At 45.9% G+C, this 22,783-nt stretch overlaps 1 protein-coding gene across 1 annotated transcript in view; it reads right to left on the bottom strand.

The window, feature by feature from the left end:
- Positions 1 to 22,567, bottom strand: part of LOC121569743 (LIM homeobox transcription factor 1-alpha-like) — a 41,187-nt gene extending 18,620 nt beyond the window's left edge. The window contains exons 1-3 of the mRNA XM_041880905.1: positions 22,335 to 22,567; positions 18,856 to 18,941; positions 17,954 to 18,146 (exon numbers count right to left, since the gene is read on the bottom strand). Of these exons, the coding sequence (XP_041736839.1) occupies positions 17,954 to 18,146; positions 18,856 to 18,941; positions 22,335 to 22,378 (323 nt within the window). The 5' untranslated portion in view covers positions 22,379 to 22,567. The remainder of the gene's footprint in view (positions 1 to 17,953; positions 18,147 to 18,855; positions 18,942 to 22,334) is intronic.
- Positions 22,568 to 22,783: the final 216 nt, after the last annotated feature.

Raw genomic sequence — 22,783 nt, 5'->3', positions numbered from 1 at the left:
AGGCCAACAACATATCCCTAACACACTCCTACACTCCCTCAGACTGAACTATAGTGAGTGCACTTGGGATGAATTCCTAACAATTCTTCAAAAAAGTGAGTATTCTTCAGAATGGAGATCATTGGCTGCAATCGGCTATGCTTCGGTTCTGACTGTATGCTGCATTGTACAGTAGGCTTACTGCAGTTGTGTTGATCAATCAGCTTTGTTGGTTTTGGCATATATTTTTTAGCAGTATATGTTTTAGCAGTATGGGCCAGAATAATGTCTTATGCTTGATTTAACCCATTCCCTCCGCTGTGCATACTAACTATCCATCTTGGTCCTCTGTAGCTCAGCTGGTAGAGCACGGCGCTTGTAACGCCAAGGTAGTGGGTTCGATCCCCGGGACCACCCATTCACAAAAATGTATGCACGCATGACTGTAAGTCGCTTTGGATAAAAGCGTCTGCTAAATGGCATATTATTATTATATTATTATTATTATTATCATCTTCTGGCACAGTTATACTGTATATGATAAACTGGGTGGTTCGAGCCCTGAATGCTGATTGGCTGACAGCCGTGGTACAGTGAGGGGAAAAAAGTATTTGATCCCCTGCTGATTTTGTATGTTTGCCCACTGACAAAGAAATGATCAGTCTATAATTTTAATGGTAGGTTTATTTGAACAGTGAGAGACAGAATAACAACAAAAAAATCCAGAAAGACGCATGTCAAAAATGTTATAAATTGATTTGCATTTTAATGAGGGAAATAAGTATTTGACCCCTCTGCAAAACATGACTTAGTACTTGGTGGCAAAACCCTTGTTGGCAATCACAGAGGTCAGACGTTTCTTGTAGTTGGCCACCAGGTTTGCACACATCTCAGGAGGGATTTTGTCCCACTCCTCTTTGCAGATCTTCTCCAAGTCATTAAGGTTTCGAGGCTGACGTTTGGCAACTCGAACCTTCAGCTCCCTCCACAGATTTTCTATGAGATTAAGGTCTGGAGACTGGCTAGGCCACTCCAGGACCTTAATGTGCTTCTTCTTGAGCCACTCCTTTGTTGCCTTGGCCGTGTGTTTTGGGTCATTGTCATGTTGGAATACCCATCCACGACCCATCTTCAATGCCCTGACTGAGGGAAGGAGGTTCTCACCCAAGATTTGACGGTACATGGCCCCGTCCATCGTCCCTTTGATGCGGTGAAGTTGTCCTGTCCCCTTAGCAGAAAAACACCCCCAAAGCATAATGTTTCCACCTCCATGTTTGACGGTGGGGATGGTGTTCTTGGGGTCATAGGCAGCATTCCTCCTCCTCCAAACACGGCGAGTTGAGTTGATGCCAAAGAGATCGATTTTGGTCTCATCTGACCACAACACTTTCAACCAGTTCTCCTCTGAATCATTCAGATGTTAATTGGCAAACTTCAGACGGCCCTGTATATGTGCTTTCTTGAGCAGGGGGACCTTGCGGGCGCTGCAGGATTTCAGTCCTTCATGGCGTAGTATGTTACCAATTGTTTTCTTGGTGACTATGGTCCCAGCTGCCTTGAGATCATTGACAAGATCCTCCTGTGTAGTTCTGGGCTGATTCCTCACCGTTCTCATGATCATTGCAACTCCACGAGGTGAGATCTTGCATTTAGCCCCAGGCCGAGGGAGATTGACAGTTCTTTTGTGTTTCTTCCATTTGCGAATAATCGCACCAACTGTTGTCACCTTCTCACCAAGCTGCTTGGCGATGGTCTTGTAGCCCATTCCAGCCTTGTGTAGGTCTACAATCTTGTCCCTGACATCCTTGGAGAGCTCTTTGGTCTTGGCCATGGTGGGGAGTTTGGAATCTGATTGATTGATTGCTTCTGTGGACAGGTGTCTTTTATACAGGTAACAAGCTGAGATTAGGAGCACTCCCTTTAAGAGTGTGCTCCTAAACTCAGCTCGTTACCTGTATAAAAGAGACCTGGGAGCCAGAATTCTTTCTGATTGAGAGGGGGTCAAATACTTATTTCCCTCATTAAAATGCAAGTCAATTTATAACATTTTTGACATGTGTTTTTCTGGATTTTTTTGTTGTTATTCTGTCTCTCACTGTTCAAAAAAACCTACCATTAGAATTATAGACTGATCATTTCTTTGTCAGTGGGCAAACGTACAAAATCAGCAGGGGATCAAATACTTTTTTCCCCTCACTGTATATCAGACCGTATACCACGGGTATGACAAAACATTTATTTTTACTGCTCTAATTAGGTTGGTAACCAGTTTATAATAGCAATAAGGCACCTCGGGGGTTTGTGGTATATGGCAAATATACCACGGCTAAGGGCTGTATGCAGGCACTCCGCGTTGCGTCATGCATAAGAACAGCCCTATACCACACCCCCTCGTGCCTTATTGCTTAATTATGGTATATACAGCATATAACTATATACAGGTACTGTGCATACAGTGGGGAGAACAAGTATTTGATACACTGCCGATTTTGCAGGTTTTCCTACTTACAAAGCATGTAGAGGTCTGTAGTTTTTATCATAGGTACACTTAAACTGTGAGAGACGGAATCTAAAACAAAAATCCAGAAAATCACATTGTATGATTTTTAAGTAATTAATTTGCATTTTATTGCATGACATAAGTATTTGATACATCAGAAAAGCAGAACTTAATATTTGGTACAGAAACCTTTGTTTGCAATTACAGAGATCATACGTTTCCTGTAGGTCTTGACCAGGTTTGCACACACTGCAGCAGGGAATTTGGCCCACTCCTCCATACAGACCTTCTCCAGATCCTTCAGGTTTCGGGGCTGTCACTGGGCAATACGGACTTTTAGCTCCCTCCAAAGATTTTCTATTGGGTTCAGGTCTAGAGACTGGCTAGGCCACTCCAGGACCTTGAGATGCTTCTTACGGAGCCACTCCTTAGTTGCCCTGGCTGTGTGTTTCGGGTCGTTGTCATGCTGGAAGACCCAGCCACGACCCATCTTCAATGCTCTTACTGAGGGAAGGAGGTTGTTGGCCAAGATCTCGCGATACATGGCCCCATCCATCCTCCCCTCAATACGGTGCAGTCGTCCTGTCCCCTTTGCAGAAAAGCATCCCCAAAGAATTATGTTTCCATCTCCATGCTTCACGGTTGGGATGGTGTTCTTGGGGTTGTACTCATCCTTCTTCTTCCTCCAAACACGGCGAGTGGAGTTTAGACCAAAAAGCTCTATTTTTGTCTCATCAGACCACATGACCTTCTCCCATTCTTCCTCTGGATCATCCAGATGGTCATTGGCAAACTTCAGACGGGCCTGGACACGTGCTGGCTTGAGCAGGGGGACCTTGCGTGCGCTGCAGGACTTTAATCCATGACGGCGTAGTGTGTTACTAATGGTTTTCTTTGAGACTGTGGTCCCAGCTCTCTTCAGGTCATTGACCAGGTCCTGCTGTGTAGTTCTGGGCTGATCCCTCACCTTCCTCTTGATCATTGATGCCTCACGAGGTGAGATCTTGCATGGAGCCCCAGACCGAGGGTGATTGACCGTCATCTTGAACTTCTTCCATTTTCTAATAATTGCGGCAACAGTTGTTGCCTTCTCACCAAGCTGCTTGCCTATTGTCCTGTAGCCCATCCCAGCCTTGTGCAGGTCTACAATTTTATCCCTGCTGTCCTTACACAGCTCTCTGATCTTGGCCATTGTGGAGAGGTTGGAGTCTGTTTGATTGAGTGTGTGGACAGGTGTCTTTTATACAGGTAACGAGTTCAAACAGGTGCAGTTAATACAGGTAATGAGTGGAGAACAGGAGGGCTTCTTAAAGAAAAATTAACAGGTCTGTGAGAGTTGGAATTCTTACTGGTTGGTAGGTGATCAAATACTTATGTCATGCAATTAAATGCAAATTAATTACTTAAAAATCATACAATGTGATTTTATGGATTTTTGTTTTAGATTCAATCTCTCACAGTTGAAGTGTACCTATGATAAAAATTACAGACCTCTACATGCTTTGTAAGTAGGAAAACCTGCAAAATAGGCAGTGTATCAAATACTTGTTCTCCCCACTGTATATAGTTATTCTCTTGACTTGTCATCACTGGAGTGACTGAGTACATTTGGTAATTAGCGCTGTGTCCAATCAACCCCCTCCCTCCATCCCACCCTCCTTCTCCTCCCATCCTGAGACACAAAGAGGCGCTGAGCGGAGAGACGATTAAGAGAAAACGAGGGATAAACGGAGAGATAAACTGATTGGTGTCATCACTGCTATCAATCTCAACGAGCGGGAAATGAGGTTTGGAATCGAGAAATATTATTACAAACCAGACAGTGATGAATGAGGTAATGGAGAGAGGGGGAGCGAGAGAGGGAGGCAGGAGGAGGGGGATGGGTGGGTGAGATACTGTATCTGTGTGGAAGACATGATTTCTCTGTTCTCAATCCCAGCATAGGACAACAGTGACTCCACATAGAACCACGTAAAATGAGAGGGTGGGCTTCTGGCCTGGCAGTTTGAGAGATTGTTTGGTCAGTGAACGTTGGTCTTGGCGTGTGACTGTGGGAGTCTCCCCTCTCCCCTGCTCCAGACAGGGTCTCCATGTCTCCCACCACACAGAGTGATCTATTAGACCGAGCATTGAGGGGCCCCAGGGTTAGGTCTAGCAGTTACCTGCCGCTACCACCTTGGATGCAGATGCCTGTGTGAGTGTGGAATCAAATCCCAGTCCCCCGTACTTTCCACACAAACCTCTCACTATCATTTCCTGTCTCTCTCCACTGTCTCTATTACTAAAAACATCAATGGTGTTTTTACCAACAATACCACCACCTATCATGATACAGTGATATCCACTGTAGTGTTCTACATGTTGCTCTCCACCCCATATGTGTGTGCAATAGGAGCAGACTATGTGCTGCCTGGTGAGGGGGGGTGTAGGTAGGCCTCAGAGCCCCCCACTCTAGACTGATATTGAACCTGGGCTCCAGGCTCCTCCAGGCTCTAGTCGCCCGCCGGGCCCCCAGGGCGGAGGGCCTTTATTGGTCTGAGACCTGGGTCAGCCTGGAGACTCTGCTCTGTGGGAAGTGTGTGTGGAGGATGTGTGTGTGTGTCTATCAGAGTGTGATTGGGGGATACTGGGCAGCGGTCTGTGTCGCTTGGTCTGTCTTGGAAATTGTGTGTAATAAAAACACACACACAACCCTCTCGCCTAAAAAAAAAAGGACAAATATGAAAATATTTGAAAACAATGGCTAGACAGGGTTACTGTAGCGGGAGGAGGCAAACAGCAGGGCACAGCAGAGTGGAACCATGCTCCTGTCGTAATGAGTAACCCTAACCCTAGCTTCAACTACTACCCTTACCCTAGCTTCAAGTCCACATCCAGGTCCAACCATAATCCCCCACCAAGCTAATACATAGGCTTAGCTCAGCGGGCTAACACAGTCTTAGGACTAACACAGGAGACCCAGGTTCAGGAGACTCAGTCGGTCACTACAAGGGCACTATGAGTGTTATGGGAATGATCCAGTAAGGGCTCGAATAAATCAGATCCGCCTTAACCCACGATAACCGACAACTGTATAGCAGTATTATTGTTTTATTTAGGCGATGTCGGAGGTGTAACTGCATTGGAGCTGTCAAATCATCAAGCGGCTCCTGGTGTTATACCCATCACGGACATTGCCATTGGATGCACGAGTCGCATTTGTATAAACTGATTGAATCTATGCCAAAGTAAGAGATCATTTGCAATAACGTACAGCAGATAAAATAAATAAAACAAAAAGCCCAACCGACAGCACACACATACAACTCCAGATCGCAAAGGGTTACAGCAAAAAAAAAAAATATCCCTCCAATATCAAGCTTTCCACTATTTCTGCTAAATTCTTATACACACACACACTCCAAATTCTCATACACACTCCTCCCGTACATCATACAGTACACACACCTGCTCACGGTTGAGGGGGAGCGGAGTGTGTGTGTGCGTGCGTGCGGTGCTGATGGAATGATTGCAGGGAACACAAGGAGACATTGTTACTGATCTTCTGAAGGTCACCAGTAAAGACGTGTGCCAAGTCTCTCACAGAGACAGACATATACTGTATACACACTATATAGAGAGTGACTCAACATATATACACTATATAGAGAGAGACTCAACATATACACACTATATAGAGAGAGACTCAACATATATACAGTGCCTTGCAAAAGTATTCATCCCCCTTGGCGTTTTTCCTATTTTTTTGCATTACAACCTGTAATTTAAATGGATTTATATTTGGATTTCATGTAATGGACATACAGTTGAAGTTTACATACACCTTAGCCAAATACATTTAAACTCAGTTTTTCACAATTCCTGACATTTAATCCTAGTACAAATTCCCTGTCTTAGGCCAGTTAGGATCACCACTTTATTTTAAGAATGTGAAATAGCAAAATAATAGTAGAGATAATTATTTATTTCAGCTTTTATTTATTTCATCACATTCCCAGTGGGTCAGAAGTTTACATACACTCAATTAGTATTTGGAAGCATTGCCTTTAAATGGTTTAACTTGGGTCAAATGTCTCTGGTAGCCTTCCACAAGCTTCCCACAATAAGTTGGGTGAATTTTGGCCCATTCCTCCTGACAGAGCTGGTGTAACTGAGTCAGGTTTGTAGGCCTTCTTGCTCGTTCGCGCTTATTCAGTTCTGCCCACAAATTTTCTATAGGATTGAGGTCAGGGCTGTGTGATGGCCACTCCAATACCTTGACTTTGTTGTCCTTAAGCCATTTTGCCACAACTTTGGAAGTATGCTTGGGCTCCTGCAGCAAAGCACCCCCACAGCATGATGCTGCCACCCCTGTGCTTCACGGTTGGGATGGTGTTCTTTGGCTTGCAAGCACCCCCTTTTTCCTCCAAACATGACGATGATCATTATGGTCAAACAGTTCTATTTTTGTTTCATCAGACCAGAGGACATTTCTCCAAAAAGTACTATATTTGTCCCCATGTGCAGTTGCAAACCGTAGTCTGGCTTTTTTATGGCGGTTTTGGAGCAGTGGCTTCTTCCTTGCTGAGCGGCCTTTCAGGTTGTCGATATAGGACTTTTTTTTTACTGTGGATATACATACTTTTGTACTTGTTTCCTCCAGCATCTTCACAAGGTCCTTTGCTGTTGTTCTGGGATTGATTTGCACTTTTCGCACCAAAGTACGTTCATCTCTAGGAGACAGAACGCGTCTCCTTCCTGAACGTTATGACGGCTGCGTGGTCCCATGGTGTTTATACTTGCGTACTATTGTTTGTACAGATGAATGTGGTACCTTCAGGCCTTTGCTCCAAAGGATGAACCAGACTTGTGGAGGTCTACAATGTTTTTTCGGAGGTCTTGGCTGATTTCTTTTGATTTTCCCATGATGTCAAGCAAAGAGGCACTGAGTTTGAAGGTAGGCCTTGAAACAAGTTTTAATGACTCCAACCTAAGTGTATATAAACTTCCGACTTCAAATGTACACAAAATAGTCCAAATTGGTGAAATAAAAAAATTACTTGTTTCAAAAAATGTGAACAAATAAATAACGGAAAAGTGGTGCGTGCATTTGTATTCACCCCCTTTGTTATGAAGCACTAAATAAGATATTGTGCAACCAATTACCTTCAGAAGTTAAATAAAGTCCACCTGTGTGCAATCTAAGTGTCACATGATCTCAGTATATATACACACCTGTTCTGAAAGGCCCCAGAGTCTGCAACACCACTAAGCAAGGGGCACCACCAAGCAAGCGGCACCATGAAGACCAAGGAGCTCTCCAAACAGGTCAGGGACAAAGTTGTGGAGAAGTATAGATCAGGGTTGGGTTATAAAAAAATATCAGAAACTTTGAACATCCCACCATTAAATCCATTATTTAAAAATTTTAAGAATATGGCACCACAACAAACCTGCCAAGAGAGGGCCGCCCACCTTAACTCACAGACCACTCAAGGAGGGCATTAATGAGAGAGGCAACAAAGAGACCAAAGATAACCCGGAGATTGGAGTATCTGTCCATAGGACCACTTTAAGCCGTACACTCCACAGAGCTGGGCTTTACGGAAGAGTGGCCAGAAAAAAGCCATTGCTTAAAGAAAAAAATAAGCAAACACGTTTGGTGTTCACCAAAAGGCATGTGGGAGACTCCCCAAACATATGGAAGAAGGTACTCTGGTCAGATGAGACTAAAATTGAGCTTTTTGGCCATCAAGGAAAACGCTATGTCTGGCCTCTCATCCCCCCCGAGAACACCATCCATGGGCAGGGACTGGGAAACTGGTCAGAATTGAAGGAATGATGGATGGCGTTAAATACAGGGAAATTCTTCCAGCAGGACAATGACCCTAAGCATACTGCTAAAGCAACACTTGAGCGGTTTAAGGGGAAACATTTAAATGTCTTGGAATGGCCTAGTCAAAGCCCAGACCTCAATCCAATTGAGAATCTGTGGTATGACTTAAAGATTGCTGTACACCAGCGGAACCCATCCAACTTGAAGGTGCTGGAGCAGTTTTGCCTTGATGAATGGGCAAAAATACTAGTGGCTAGATGTGCCAAGCTTATAGAGACATACCCCAAGAGACTTGCAGCTGTAATTGCTGCAAAAGGTGTCTCTACAATGTATTGACTTTGGGGGGTGAATAGTTACGCTCAAGTTCTGTTTTTTTTGTCTTATTTCTTGTTTGTTTCACAAGAAAAAAATATTTTGCATCTTCAAAGTGGCAGGCATGTTGTGTAAATCAAATGATACAAACCCCCCCCCAAAAAATCAATTTTAATTCCAGGTTGTAAGGCAACAAAATAGGAAAAATGCCAAGGGGGTGAATACTTCCGCAACCACTGTAGAGAGTGACTCAACATATATACACACTATATAGAGAGACTCAAGATAAAAGCGTCTGCTAAATGGCATATTATTATTATTTATTATTATTATTATTATTATTATTTAAGATGGGGCACTCATTCTATAGCCTACTTACAACATGGGAGCAAGTCTACTCTGTATAGGTTAGGCCTTAGACCTAGGTTAGACAATACAACATGGCCACTCATTCTATACTTTCAACAATTATATGGATGTACCAATATCGAATGCGATCAGCAAGATTTTCTTAAACACCTAAACTCATGGGTAACACCTAAACTGTATGTCAAGGGCTGAGGTGTATGGTGTGTGGAAGTCAGGCGCAGGACACCGAAGCTAGTCCAACAAAGTTTACTGAAGTAATCCAAAATTACAGAGATCGGCCTCAAACAATAAATAGAGGCGAGACAATACGCAAACAGTGCGTAACACTAAATACACGAAAACAGGAACAAAACACGCAGCACAACGGACAGGCAAAAAACAACACACAATCTATTCAAACAAAACAGGAAACTAAATAGGACAGGTAATAATGACACAAGCAGACACAGGTGTGCAAGACAGACAAAAGCAATCACACACGAAACATCCAACGGTGGCAGCTAGTACTCCGGGGACGGCGAACGCCGATGCCTGCTCGAACCAGGAGGAGGAGCAGCCTCGGCCGAAACCGTGACAGTACCCCCTTGACGCGCGGCTCCAGCCGTGCAGCCGACCCCGGCCTCGGGGACGGCCAGGAGGACGCGGACCCGGGCGTGTGGGATGCCCACGGTGGAACTCCGTCAGGAGGGATGGATCGAGAATGTCCCTCCTGGGCACCCAGCACCGTTCCTCCGGACCGTACCCCTCCCACTCCACGAGATACTGGAGACCACTCATCCAGGCGCCTCGAGTCCAAGATAGTCCGGACCCTGTACGCCGGGGGCCCCCTCGATGTCCAAAGGGGGCGGAGGGGTCTCTCCTATCTCAACTTCTTGGAGTGGGCCAGCTACCACCGGCCTGAGAAGAGACACATGGAACGAGGGGTTAATATTTTTGTACTCTATAGGCAGTTGTAACCTGTAACACACCTCGTTCAATCTTCTCAGGACTTTGAAGGGCCCCACAAACCGCCGACCCAGCTTCCGGCAGGCAGGCGGAGGGGCAGGTTTCGAGTCGAGAGCCAGACTCGATCTCCCGGTGCGTACACCGGCCCCTCACTGCGGTGGCGATCGGCGCTCGCCTTTTGTTGACGTATGGCACGCTGCAGATGGACATGGGCAGCGTCCCCACGTCTCCTCCGAGCGCCGAATCCACTCGTCCACAGCAGGGGCCTCGATCTGGCTCTCGTGCCAAGGTGCCAGGACCGGCTGATAACCTAGAATACACTGGAAAGGTGTTAAATTGGTGGAGGAGTGGCGTAGAGAGTTCTGGGCTATCTCTGCCCAGGGAAGGAACCTAGACCACTCCTCCGGCTGGTCCCGGCAATATGACCTCAAAAACCTACCCACATCCTGGTTGACACGTTCCACCTGCCCATTGCTCTCTGGATGGTACCCCGAGGTAAGGCTCACCGAGACCCCCAACCGTTCCATAAAAGCCCCCCAAACTCTGGAGGTGAACTGGGGACCTCGGTCAGACACTATATCCTCGGGGACCCCATAGTGCCGGAACACATGGGTGAACAGGGCCTCAGCGGTTTGTAGGGCAGAAGGGAGACCCGGCATAGGAAGGAGACGACAGGCCTTAGAAAACCGATCCACAACGACCAAAATGGTGGTATTCCCCTGAGAGGGGGGTAGATCGGTAACGAAATCTACCGAGAGGTGGGACCATGGTCGTTGTGGAACGGGCAGGGGATGTAGCTTACCCCTGGGCAAATGTCTAGGCGCCTTGCACTGGGCACACACCGAGCAGGAGGAGACATAAACCCTCACATCCCTAGCTAACGTTGGCCACCAGTATTTCATGCTAAGACAGTGCACGGTCCGGCCAATGCCTGGATGTCCAGAGGAGGGTGATGTATGAGCCCAATAAATAAGTCGATCACGAACCTCGGGCGGAACGTACGTCCGCCCCACAGGACACTCGGGGGGAGTAGGGTCGGTACGCAGTGCCCGCTCGATTTCCGCATCGACCTCCCAAACCACCGGAGCCACCAAACAAGACTCCGGCACTATGGAAGTAGGCTCGTTGGACCTTTCCTCTGTGTCATACCGCCGGGACAGGGCGTCTGCCTTAGCATTCTGGGACCCTGGGATGTATGTGATCTTGAAAACAAACCGGGTTAGGAACATGTTCCACCTAGCCTGACGAGGGTTCAATCTCCTAGCTGCCCGGATGTACTCCAGGTTACGGTGATCTGTCAGAATGAGGAAAGGGTGTTGAGCCCCCTCAAGCCAATGCCTCCACACCTTTAGAGCCTGGACTACGGCTAACAGCTCCCTGTCCCCAACGTCATAGTTGCGCTCCGCCGAGCTGAGCTTCTTAGAGTAGAAGGCACAGGGGCGGAGTTTAGGTGGCGCGCCGGACCGTTGTGACAGGACTGCCCCAATACCGGTCTCTGACGCGTCCACCTCTACTTGGAAGGGTAAAGAGGGATCCGGGTGCGCCAGCACCGGAGCCGAGGTGAACAGGTTCTTAATTTTAACAAATGCCCTGTCCGCCTCAGCTGACCACTGCAAACGAACCGGACCCCCCTTTAGTAGAGATGTAATGGGAGCTGCAACCTGTCCAAAACCCCGAATAAACCTCCGGTAGTAATTAGCAAAACCCAAGAACCGCTGCACCTCTTTTACAGTAGTTGGAGTTTGCCAATTACGCACGGCCGATACCGGTCTACCTCTATCTCCACACCAGACGCGGACAACCGATAACCCAAAAAGGAGATGGACTCCTGGAAGAACAGGCATTTCTCTGCCTTGACATACAAGTCATGCTCCAACAGTCTTCTCAACACTCGGCGCACCTGGGCTACATGCTCGGCTCGTGTAGCAGAGTACACTAGAATGTCGTCAATGTAAACTACTACACCCTGCCCATGCATGTCCCGGAAAATCTCGTCAACAAAGGATTGGAAGACTGAAGGAGCATTCATTAACCCGTATGGCATGACGAGATACTCGTAATGACCCGAGGTTGTGCTAAATGCTGTCATCCATTCATCCCCCTTTCCTAATGCGCACCAGATTATACGCGCTCCTGAGATCTAACTTTGTGAAGAAGCGCGCGCGCGTAATGACTCCGTCATCGTAGCAATCAGTGGAAGTGGGTAGCTGTATTTAACTGTGATCTGATTGAGACTACGGTAGTCAATACACCGGGCGCAATCCCCCATCCTTCTTCTTCACAAAGAAGAAACTCGAGGAGACCGGGAAGTAGAAGGCCGTATGTATCCCTGTGCCAGGACTCGGCTATGTACGTCTCCATAGCCGCTGTCTCCTCTTGAGACAGGGGATACACATGACTCCGTGGCAGAGCCGCTCCTGTTTGGAGATTTATCGCACAGTCCCCCTGTCTATGAGGAGGTAGCCGTGCTGCCCTCGATTTACTAAACGCCAGTGCTAAATCCTCATACTCAGGGGGAATGCGCAGCGGGCACTTGGTTCGGACTCTCTACCGAGGTCGCCCCTAAGGAAACACCTAGACATCTCCCTACACACTGGGAAGACCACTCCATAAGAGCCCTCTGTTGCCACGCTATGGTAGGATCATGAGTGCTTAACCAGGGAAGTCCCAACACCACAGGGTACGCAGGAGAGTCAATCAGATAAAACTGAATGATCTCCTCGTGACCCCCTGCGTTGTCATCGTCAGTGGTGCTGTGACCTCCTGATCAGACCCGACCCCAACGGCCGGCTGTCTAAGGTGTGGACAGGAAATTGAGTTTCTACCGGCCGAAGGGGAATCCTTAACCTACTACAAAATGCCCGATCAATAAAGTTCCCAGCAGCGCCTGAATCTACTAGCGCCTTATGCTGGGAATGAGGTGCCACCTGTGGAAATCTCACAGGAATACTCATGTGACCAACAGAAAGCTCTGGGTAAGTGGGCGCCTGCTCACCTGAAATGACTCCCCAGTGCGTGGCCTGTTGTCACCTCTCCCAAGAGACCCTCCCCAGCACCTGGCCGCGGTGTGCCCTCCACGACCGCAGGTGGTGCAGAGGATGGCTCCCCTCGGGTTCCCTCTCCTCCTCTCTCTAGCGCCAGCACCCCGATCTCCATAGGAATCGGATCGGAGGTGCTGGAGGCGGAATGGACGACCCACTCGGGACGTCCGCGGGTAGCCAGCAGGGTGTCTAGACGGATGGAAATGTCCACCAACTGGTCAAATGACAAGTTGGTGTCCCTGCAGGCCAGCTCACGACGAACGTCCTCTCGTAGACTACACCTGTAGTGGTCGATAAGGGCCCTCTCATTCCACCCCGCATCCGCTGCTAGTGTCCGGAACTCCAGTGCGAACTCCTGGGCGCTCCTCTTCTCCTGTCGGAGGTGGAACAGACGCTCTCCCGCCCGCTTTACCCTCAGGTGGATGATCAAAGACAGTCCTGAAGCGGCGGGAGAACTCCCGCGTAGGTGATGGTTGCGGCGTCTATTCCCCTCCATTCGGCGTTGGCCCATTCCAACGCCTTGCCGGATAGACAGGAGATGAGGCGGAGACGCTCTCGTATCCCGAGGGCGCCGGGTGTATAGTAGCCAGGTAAAGTTCCACCTGTAGCAGAAATCCCTGACACCCGGCTGCAGAACCGTCATATGCCCTCGGGAGCGAGAGCCGAATACCACTGGGTTCCGGTGCTGAGAGAGGAGGACTGGCCGTTGGTGATGGGATGGTGTGCGAAGGCGTGGGCTCCTCCCTAGTCATCCAACGGCCCAGCATGTTGGACACCTCATTCATGGCGGACCCAAGTCGCTGGATCATGGTGTCTTGGTGGTCTGATCCTCTCCTCCAACGACCTGGGTGCCGCCACTGCTCCTGCTGACTCCATAATGGTGTGTTGTTCTGTCAAGGGCTGAGGTGTATGGTGTGTGGAAGTCAGGCGCAGGACACCGAAGCTAGTCCAACAAAGTTTACTGAAGTAATCCAAAATTACAGAGATCGGCCTCAAACAATAAATAGAGGCGAGACAATACGCAAACAGTGCGTAACACTAAATACACGAAAACAGGAACAAAACACGCAGCACAACGGACAGGCAAAAAACAACACACAATCTATTCAAACAAAACAGGAAACTAAATAGGACAGGTAATAATGACACAAGCAGACACAGGTGTGCAAGACAGACAAAAGCAATCACACACGAAACATCCAACGGTGGCAGCTAGTACTCCGGGGACGGCGAACGCCGATGCCTGCTCGAACCAGGAGGAGGAGCAGCCTCGGCCGAAACCGTGACACTGTAGGTGTCAGAAAGTATTCACACCCCTTGACTTTTTCCACATTTTGTTGTGTTACAGCCTGAATTTAAAATGGATTAAATTGAGATTTTGTGTCCCTGGCCTACACACAATAATGTCAAATGGAATTATGTTTCTAGACATTTTGACAAATTAATAAAAAATGTAAAGCTGCAATGTCTTAAGTCAATAAGTATTCAACCTCTTTGTTATGCAAGCCTAAATAAGTTCAGGAGTATTCATGTGCTGAACAAGTCACATAATAGGTTGCATGGACTCACTGTGTACAATAATAGTGTTTAACATGATTTTTGGATGACTACTTCATCTCTGTACCCCGCACATACAATTAGCTGTACGGTCCCTCAGCCGTGCAGTGAATTTCAAACACAGATTCAACCAGAAAGACCAGGGAGTTTTTCCAATGCCTCGCAAAGAAGGACACCTATTGGTAAATGGGTAACATAAAAAAAACGGACATTGAATATCCCTTTGAGCATGGTGAAGCTATTAATTACACTTTGGATGGTGTATCAATACACCCAGTCACTTCAAAGATACAGGCGTCCTTCCTAACTCAGTTGCCGGAGAGGAAGGAAACCGCTCAGGGATTTCACCATGAGGCTAATGGTGACTTTAAAACTGTTACAGAGTATAATGGCTGTGATAGGAGATAACTGAGGATGGGATCAACAATGTTGTAGTTACTCCACAAGTGTATTCAAAAACATCCATCCTGTTTGCAACAAGGCACTAAAGTAATACTGCAGAAAATGTGGCAAAGAAATTGACTTTATGTCCTGAATACAAAGCGTTATGTTTGGGGAAAATCCAACACAGAGTACCACTCTTCACATTTTCAGGCATGGTGGTGGCTGCATCATGTTATGAGTATGCTCGTCATCGTCAAGGACTAGGGAGTTTTTTAGGATAAAAATAAACAGAATAGAGCTAAGCAGAAGCAAAATCTTAGAGGAAAACCTGGTTCAGTCTGCTTTCCAACAGACACCGGGAGATAAATTCACCTTTCAGTATGACAATAACCTAAAACAGGCCAAATATACACTGGAGTTGCTTACCAAGATGACATTGAATGTTCCTGAGTGGCATAGTTGCAGTTTTTACTTAAAATCGGCTTGGAAATCTATGGCAACACTTGGCTGTCTAGCAATGATCAACAACTAATTTGACAGAGCTTGAAGAAATTCAAAAATAATAATGTGCAAATATTGTACAATCCAGGTGTGGAAAGCTCTTAGAGACTTACCCAGAAAGACTCACAGCTGTAATCGCTGCCAAAGGTGATTCTAACATGTATTGACTCAGGGGGTTGAATACTTATGTAATCATTTTTCTTCCACTTTGACAGAGTATTTTGTGTAGATCGTTGACAATTAAATCCATTTTAATCCCACCTTGTATCAACAGAATGTGGAAAAAGTAATGGGGTATGAATACTTTCTGAAGGCACTGTAGTAACAGACACTTATCTGTCGCACTCCAATTCCCCCTACTAACACCTCACCCAAATTACCCCTTAACGGTACACACACTCATCTTAGTTTTCAGGTTGGGAACTATTAACATGCTAAGAATTTCCAAAGAAGCAGCAACTGAGAAAACTTCTCTACTAATCTCCTCTCCGTCGCCACTCTATATCCCCCTTCATCTATCCCTCTGTCTCTCCCTCCCTTCCTCTCCCTTCTCTCCTCTCCTTCATCCCCTCCCTCCCTCTCTCCTCTCCTTCTCTCCTCTATCCCCTCCTTCATCTCCTCCCTCCCTCTCTCTCTCCTCTCCTTTATCCCCTCCCTCCCTCTCTCCTCTCCTTTATCCCCTCCCTCCCTCTCTCCTCTCCTTTATCCCCTCCCTCCCTCTATCCTCTCCTCTCCTCCATTCCCTCCCTCCCTCCCTCTATCCTCCCCTCCCTTCCTCTCCTCCCACCCTCTCCTCCCCCCACTCCTCTCTCCCTCCCACTCCTCTCTCCCTCCCCTCCCTCTCCCCTCCCACTCCTCTCTCCCTCCCCTCCCTCTCCTCTCTCCCCTCCCTCCCCTCCCACTCCTCTCTCCCCCTCCCTCCTCCCACTCCTCTCTCCCTCTCCTTTCTCCCCTCCCTCTCTCCTCCAGATGTCTGCTACAGTGGGAGAGTCTGTGCGGCTGGACGCCGTCTGACACTTTTCACAACAATGATAACGACCTGCAGGCTACGTCCTTCAGCCGTCCGTCCCTGGGGATCTCACACACACCACCAACACACACATACACACCCACCCACCCACGCATGCACAAGTCGAATGCACACACAACCACACACATGCATGCACGCACAAGTTGAACGCATGCATGCACGCGCACACACACAAGTACACACACACCCACACGGTACACACACTCATCTTAGTTTTCAGGTTGGGAATTATTAACATGCTAAGAATTTCCAAAGAAGCAGCAACTGAGAAAACTTCTCTACTAATCTCCTCTCCGTCTCCACTCTATATCCCCCTTCATCTATCCCTCTGTCTCTCCCTCCCTCTCCTCTCCTTCATCCCCTCCCTCCCTCCCTCTCTCCTCTCCTTCATCCCCTCCTTCATCTCCTCCCTCTCTCCTCTCCTTTATCCCCTCCCTCCCTCCCTCCCTCCCTCCCTCTCTCCCTCCCTCCCTCTCTCCTCTCCTTTATCCCCTCCCTCCCTCTATCCTCTCCTCCATTCCCTCCCTCTCTCCTCTCCTTTATCCCCTCCCTCCCCTCCCTCCCTCCCCTCCCTCCCTCCCTCCCTCCCTCCCTCTCTCCTCTCCTTTATCCCCTCCCTCCCTCTATCCTCTCCTCCATTCCCTCCCTCTCTCCTCTCCTTTATCCCCTCCCTCCCCCTCCCTCCCCTCTCCCCTCCCTCCCCTCCCTCCCTCCCCTCCCTCCCTCCCCCACTTCCCTCTCCTTTCTCCCCTCCCTCCCTCTCTCCTCCAGATGTCTGCTACAGTGGGAGAGTCTGTGCGGCTGGACGCCGTCTGACACTTTTCACAACAATGATAACGACCTGCAGGCTACGTCCTTCAGCCGTCCGTCCCTGGGGATCTCACACACACCACCAACACACACATACACACCCACACACCCACGCATGCACAAGTCGAATGCACACACAACCACACACATGCATGCACGCACAAGTTGAACGCATGCATGCACGCGCACACACACAAGTACACACACACCCACACCCAAACTGACCAACAGACCCCCAAACTGATAGAAACTCCACACCAAGTCATATTTATCAGAGAGGAAAGTGGAGCTACCTTACTGCCTCACTAATAGCAATCCAGCGTTTCATGTATATACCCACCAAACATTCAGGGCCTAGCGTCTGCAAGTTTTTGTTTTTTCCTTTCAATTAAGACCTAGACAACCAGGTGAGGGGAGTTCTTTACTAATGTGACCTTAATTCATCAATCAAGTTCAAGGGAGGAGCGAAAACCCGCAGACATTCTGCCCTCCATGGAATGAGTTTGACACGTTTTCCATATGTTCTGTCATATATTCCATATAGTTCCTATAAGCCCCTGAGCCATTCCACATGGTTGTTCTATCCCGACACCAGCACACTTGATTCAGGAGGGGCACAAGGAAGAGGTGACCAAACACTGATTAAGACAATGCAAACTCTAAGGTTTGTGTGTCTTTTGGGATTTTTAGTAGTATTGAGGTTCTCTTACTTTTCGTAGTCATGCTTGCAGTAAAGCAGACGGTCTCTGCAGTAGCATGTCCCACTGAGCGCGCTCAGACACACCGCACACTTGACGCAGGTCTCGTGCCACGAGCGTTCATTGACACGCAGCAGGAAGCGGTCGGCAATGGGCGACTCACACCCCGCACACACCTCGCCCCCTCCGCCCCTGTGTTCTGAACCTGAGGGGAGAGGGGGACACGGGGGAATGGGGATACCTAGTCAGTTGCACAACTGAATGCATTCAACCGAAATATGTCTTCCGCATTTAACCCAACCCATCTGAATCAGAGAGGTGCGGGGGCTGCCTTAATCGAAACCTACGTCATCGGAGGGTATAGCGTGTGTGTGCGTGCGTGGTCAGATCTGTAAACTTCAAGCAAAACTTGAAAAAAAGTAATACAATTTCAATATTACTTCCCAGCAAGGTCCAGAATGTTTTCATGATAAAAATAGTAATACAAATGATAAATACAAATAAAAATGTATCACGTCAAATGTATTACATATTTATCATATATTTATCACATATTTATCACATTTATAACATATAAAGTTGAGAATTGTAAAGTTTCTGTCACTATAACCTTTAAAATTATAGGCGGCAGGTAGCTTAGTGGTTAAGAGCGTTGTGCCAGTAACCGAAAGGTCGCTGGTTCTAATCCCCGAGCCGACTAGGTGAAAAATCTGTCGATGTGCCCTTGAGCAAGGCACTTAACCCTAATTGCTCCTGTAAGTCGCTCTGGATAAGAGCGTCTGCTAAATGACCAATTATAATTAATTATAAATTATAAAAAATGTCAATGGATATTTATTTCATTATTGGATTATAATGTTAAAATAATTATGTGCCAGTCAGGCTCAAGATGTCAGTCCCATTTCACTCCTCACCGAATGGCGTGGAGGCTGGAGGCTGCTGAAGACATGATTGGGTCTCCTCTGTTTTCATCCCGTCCCTCCTTCCTTCGTCGTGTTCGCTGGACGAGAAGGAGGAAAGAGAAAAAGGAGAGTTACCCTCTAAATACAAGCCCACAGTCAACAAGTGTGTAGAAGGAAAAAATAGAGGGCAGACTGTCATCGACGAAAAGTGAGAAAGAGGATATACTGTAAGGGGGAAATAAAACAAATCAAAAGTCAATGAAAGAAAGACAAGTAGGCTATAGGCCTAAACATGACCGTGGATATTATATTTCAGTGTCCTCTTGGAAACATATTTAATATCCTATTTATAAATGAATTGCATAAACAGTCGACCTGCAATGCGCACATATTGTACAGGAATAAAATATAATATAAATATTGCCGTGGATTGGATAAACGCATAGGAAATAAAATAAATGGGCTAGGCCTATTAGGCTACTCAATTCGGTCTACTCAACAGAGTTTTAAACACCTGACACACTGAGATTGAATGTTGGAGCCAAAGATGGTGTGTGGCTCTATTCCTGTTTATTTACTTGCATCATATGATACCCGAAGTCTGATTGGGGGTCGAACCGGAGATCTGGATTTGGCCTAATCTTGACCAAAAACTGGTCGGGATTAAACCCCGTGACCTGCTGACGCCACACGGCCACACAAAGGCATAAACGGACTAAATCCATCCCAGTCCGTTGTTGGAGGGGGGAAAATGCAATACCTGATATTTTCAATAAATAAAGATAATTTTGTCGAATACGAAATGTATGCAATCTATCGAAATTCCATCTAAAGCATGGAGATTCATTATTTTTCTTTGAATAATAATATAAATATTAATAATAATTCGCTAATATACTGTTAATAATATAATATGATAATACATTTACTAATGGTGTGGTAGGCTATAGAATTGTTCAATTACGACACTTAGTCATGGACTTCTCAGGCCTATTCCATGAACACAAACTTAATCTACATAAATCGTGACATAACAATAATGCATTATATTCAATAGGCCTATTGCAACATAGCGAGAACATGTTTATTTATTAATTGACAATATTCCAAATCAAAGCGACATTAAGTTAGGTTTTTATGAATATTATTTATAATTAAAGAACGCCTAAATCTAATTCCAGCCGATACCCTACATTTCGAAAGGAACTAATCGTTCTGAATGACCGATTAAATTTAAATATATTATTTATTTTAAATTGATCTTGGCTTGAAATGATAAATTCTCAATTATTGGGTTAGTAGATAACAATTCTTAATCGAATATGAAGCTTACCGTGGGCTACCTGTTAATGAATTGTACTGATAAAGGCTTTCAAGATACCTTTGCTCTCATTGGAGGAAGGAGGGTGTCACTGCTTCGAATAAAAACAAAAGTAGGAATAAAAAAATTAAACCTGAAAAATCATCAAGAAATGTGAATAAATAATTGATGTATGAATACATAGGCTAAAATGTAATTTACACCGTCATTACAAATCGAAATTATTATTAGGCCTATGTGTTGAATTAAGGATTGCAATCTCGTATAAAATAGCCTACTAAATCAAATAACTTAGGCCTATTCATGTGCATAGCCTACAGAACTGTATCCACTAACTTCAAAAATATGTATTTCAATTGATTATTATGCCAAATGATCACAACAGTGATTACAAGATGGGCTATAACATAATATTAGAAAAACACATAAACCAATAAAATCACTTGAAAAACAAATATGGAATATTATTTTGTTTTCGACCAACTGCTATAATGGACACTATCTGTCATCGAATTTGAGCCTTGTTGTTGCAATGCTTGTGTCAAAGCGCGCGCGTCTCTATTCGCCTATTTCTGAGAGCACATTACTGATTGCAATATCATGTCTATTAGTCATAACTGTGTAAGGGTCGTGCAGACTAATTTCTGTGGACCAGAACGGTATATCCTTAAACTACTATCCTATTAGCTTTACGTTATACCTATAATATACTGGACAAAACTGAAGGGGCACCTGGTTTAGTCTCATTTTGCGCCCCCTCTAAATAAAAAGCATAGGTCTATCAAAAGCTTTAGGCCCTGTGTGGTGATAGGGATATCAAAGCTTTACACAATGGTTAACATTGAGAAACTTTAGGTGAATAAAAATATGTTCTGTTAACGCCAAAGTATGGGGAATGTGCTCGGTAGGCCAACAATTAAAGTGTTGCGTGAAGTTGTAGGTTAAGGTTAGGGTCAGGTAAGGGTTGTGGTTAGGGTAAGGGAAGGGTTTAGGGTAGGGATGTCCCAAGGATCGCGGATAGCACTAACAATGAAAGATTGCCAGCAAATGCGATGCATATAGGCTATGTCGTCGATTTTCTTGGAGCTATGTTATTACTGCATCATCATCACACGTTCACAATAAGGCTAATCAACATTTGATATCATATTTTCCCTTATATTTCCCCATTATATTCACATAACTAGGCTACCACTGCCTTTTTCAACTTGCGTCTCCATGTAGCCTATATTCTCCACAACATGTTGATATAAACATGTGTAGGCTTCTGTTAGACAAATATTTTTGTTTGTTTGGGATAAAATAGTATATTTCTTTATATAGGCTAATACCACCACACATTTCTACAACTCATTGGAGAAACATGCATGCAGTCACCATTCAGACCAATGGCTACAACCTCGGTTGTGGCTATTATCAAATTAAATGAAATACTCTGTATCAAACTTGATGGGGAGCGAGACCCCTGCCGTTTATCAAAGTCAGCAATCATCATCATCATCATACCGGTAGATATAGGATAGGCCAGTGGTTTTCAAACCCCTCAACGGGGACCCCCAGACGTTTCACAATTGTGTTGTAGCCCAGAACTAGCTCACTGATTTACCTAATCAAGGGATTGATAATTAGTTGACAAGTTGAATCAGGTGTGTTAGCTCTTGAATAGTTGACATTTCGGAACGGGCTGGGGCCTCGGGGTTCCTGATGAGAGCTTTGACAACCCTTGGAATAGGCTATAATAATGTCAAAATATCGATAAGGACTAAAGGTTTACTATGGACCGCAAGCCTATAATAAGACAGAAAATGTAGCTGGACAACCTTACCACTCAACAAAAGATTAAAGTAAAATATTACAAACTATTTGGGTATTTAAAAGTAGGCTATCTTAAAGTTGATAGGCCTACAAATATGAATTATGTAGGCTAGTCAAATAGCCGATGAGACTACAACCAATATGCAACACATAACCTACACTTGGATAAAAGTCAAACCTTTGGAGGAATTCCCACGAGCCTCTGAAATAATATAAATAAACTCCTATTTCTAAGGAGGAATAAGACACGTAAAGAGGGTGGCCTGGTTAAACGTGATTAAAAATGTAACACTTTATATTGGCAACATATCTGCAAATTGAGGTTGGCAACGCACCGAGAACCTGACGCACATACCTTGAGGTGAAACACACTCCTTCCGAAACCTCTATCGGTAGCATTAAAATAACATACGACTAGACGGTCGGTGGATGTGCACGCGTCGTATAGTCCTATTTCAAACTCCAGACAGCAAATAGCATCATGTGAAGGCAAACTATTATATTATATTGTTCTGTGCTCTCTTTTCTCCCCGTCGCTCTAAAGCTGACTGTGCGCCCGGAGTTCGGTGTGCATAAAACGATGGAGGGAGGGGGAGGAGAGCGAGCAGGAGAAAAACGGCGAGGAGAGAGAGAGACGGTTCTTAAGGTGAGGGGGGTGTATTGACGTCGTGATAATGTGCTGTAATGGTAAAATGGAATAAGGTGTTTGCTTGTGGTGGAGATGGAGACTGGGTAATAAGGAATCACCATCGGGTGATCAATGTTGTTCTTTTTGGATCATCGGATTGTTTTAACAAAACCATC

Source organism: Coregonus clupeaformis, chromosome 7 (genome assembly GCF_020615455.1).
Source record: "Coregonus clupeaformis isolate EN_2021a chromosome 7, ASM2061545v1, whole genome shotgun sequence".
In the NCBI taxonomy this organism is placed as follows: Eukaryota; Metazoa; Chordata; class Actinopteri; order Salmoniformes; family Salmonidae; genus Coregonus; species Coregonus clupeaformis.
Note: the sequence above shows the minus strand (reverse complement) of the source record. Positions and strands in the feature narration are given on the sequence as shown.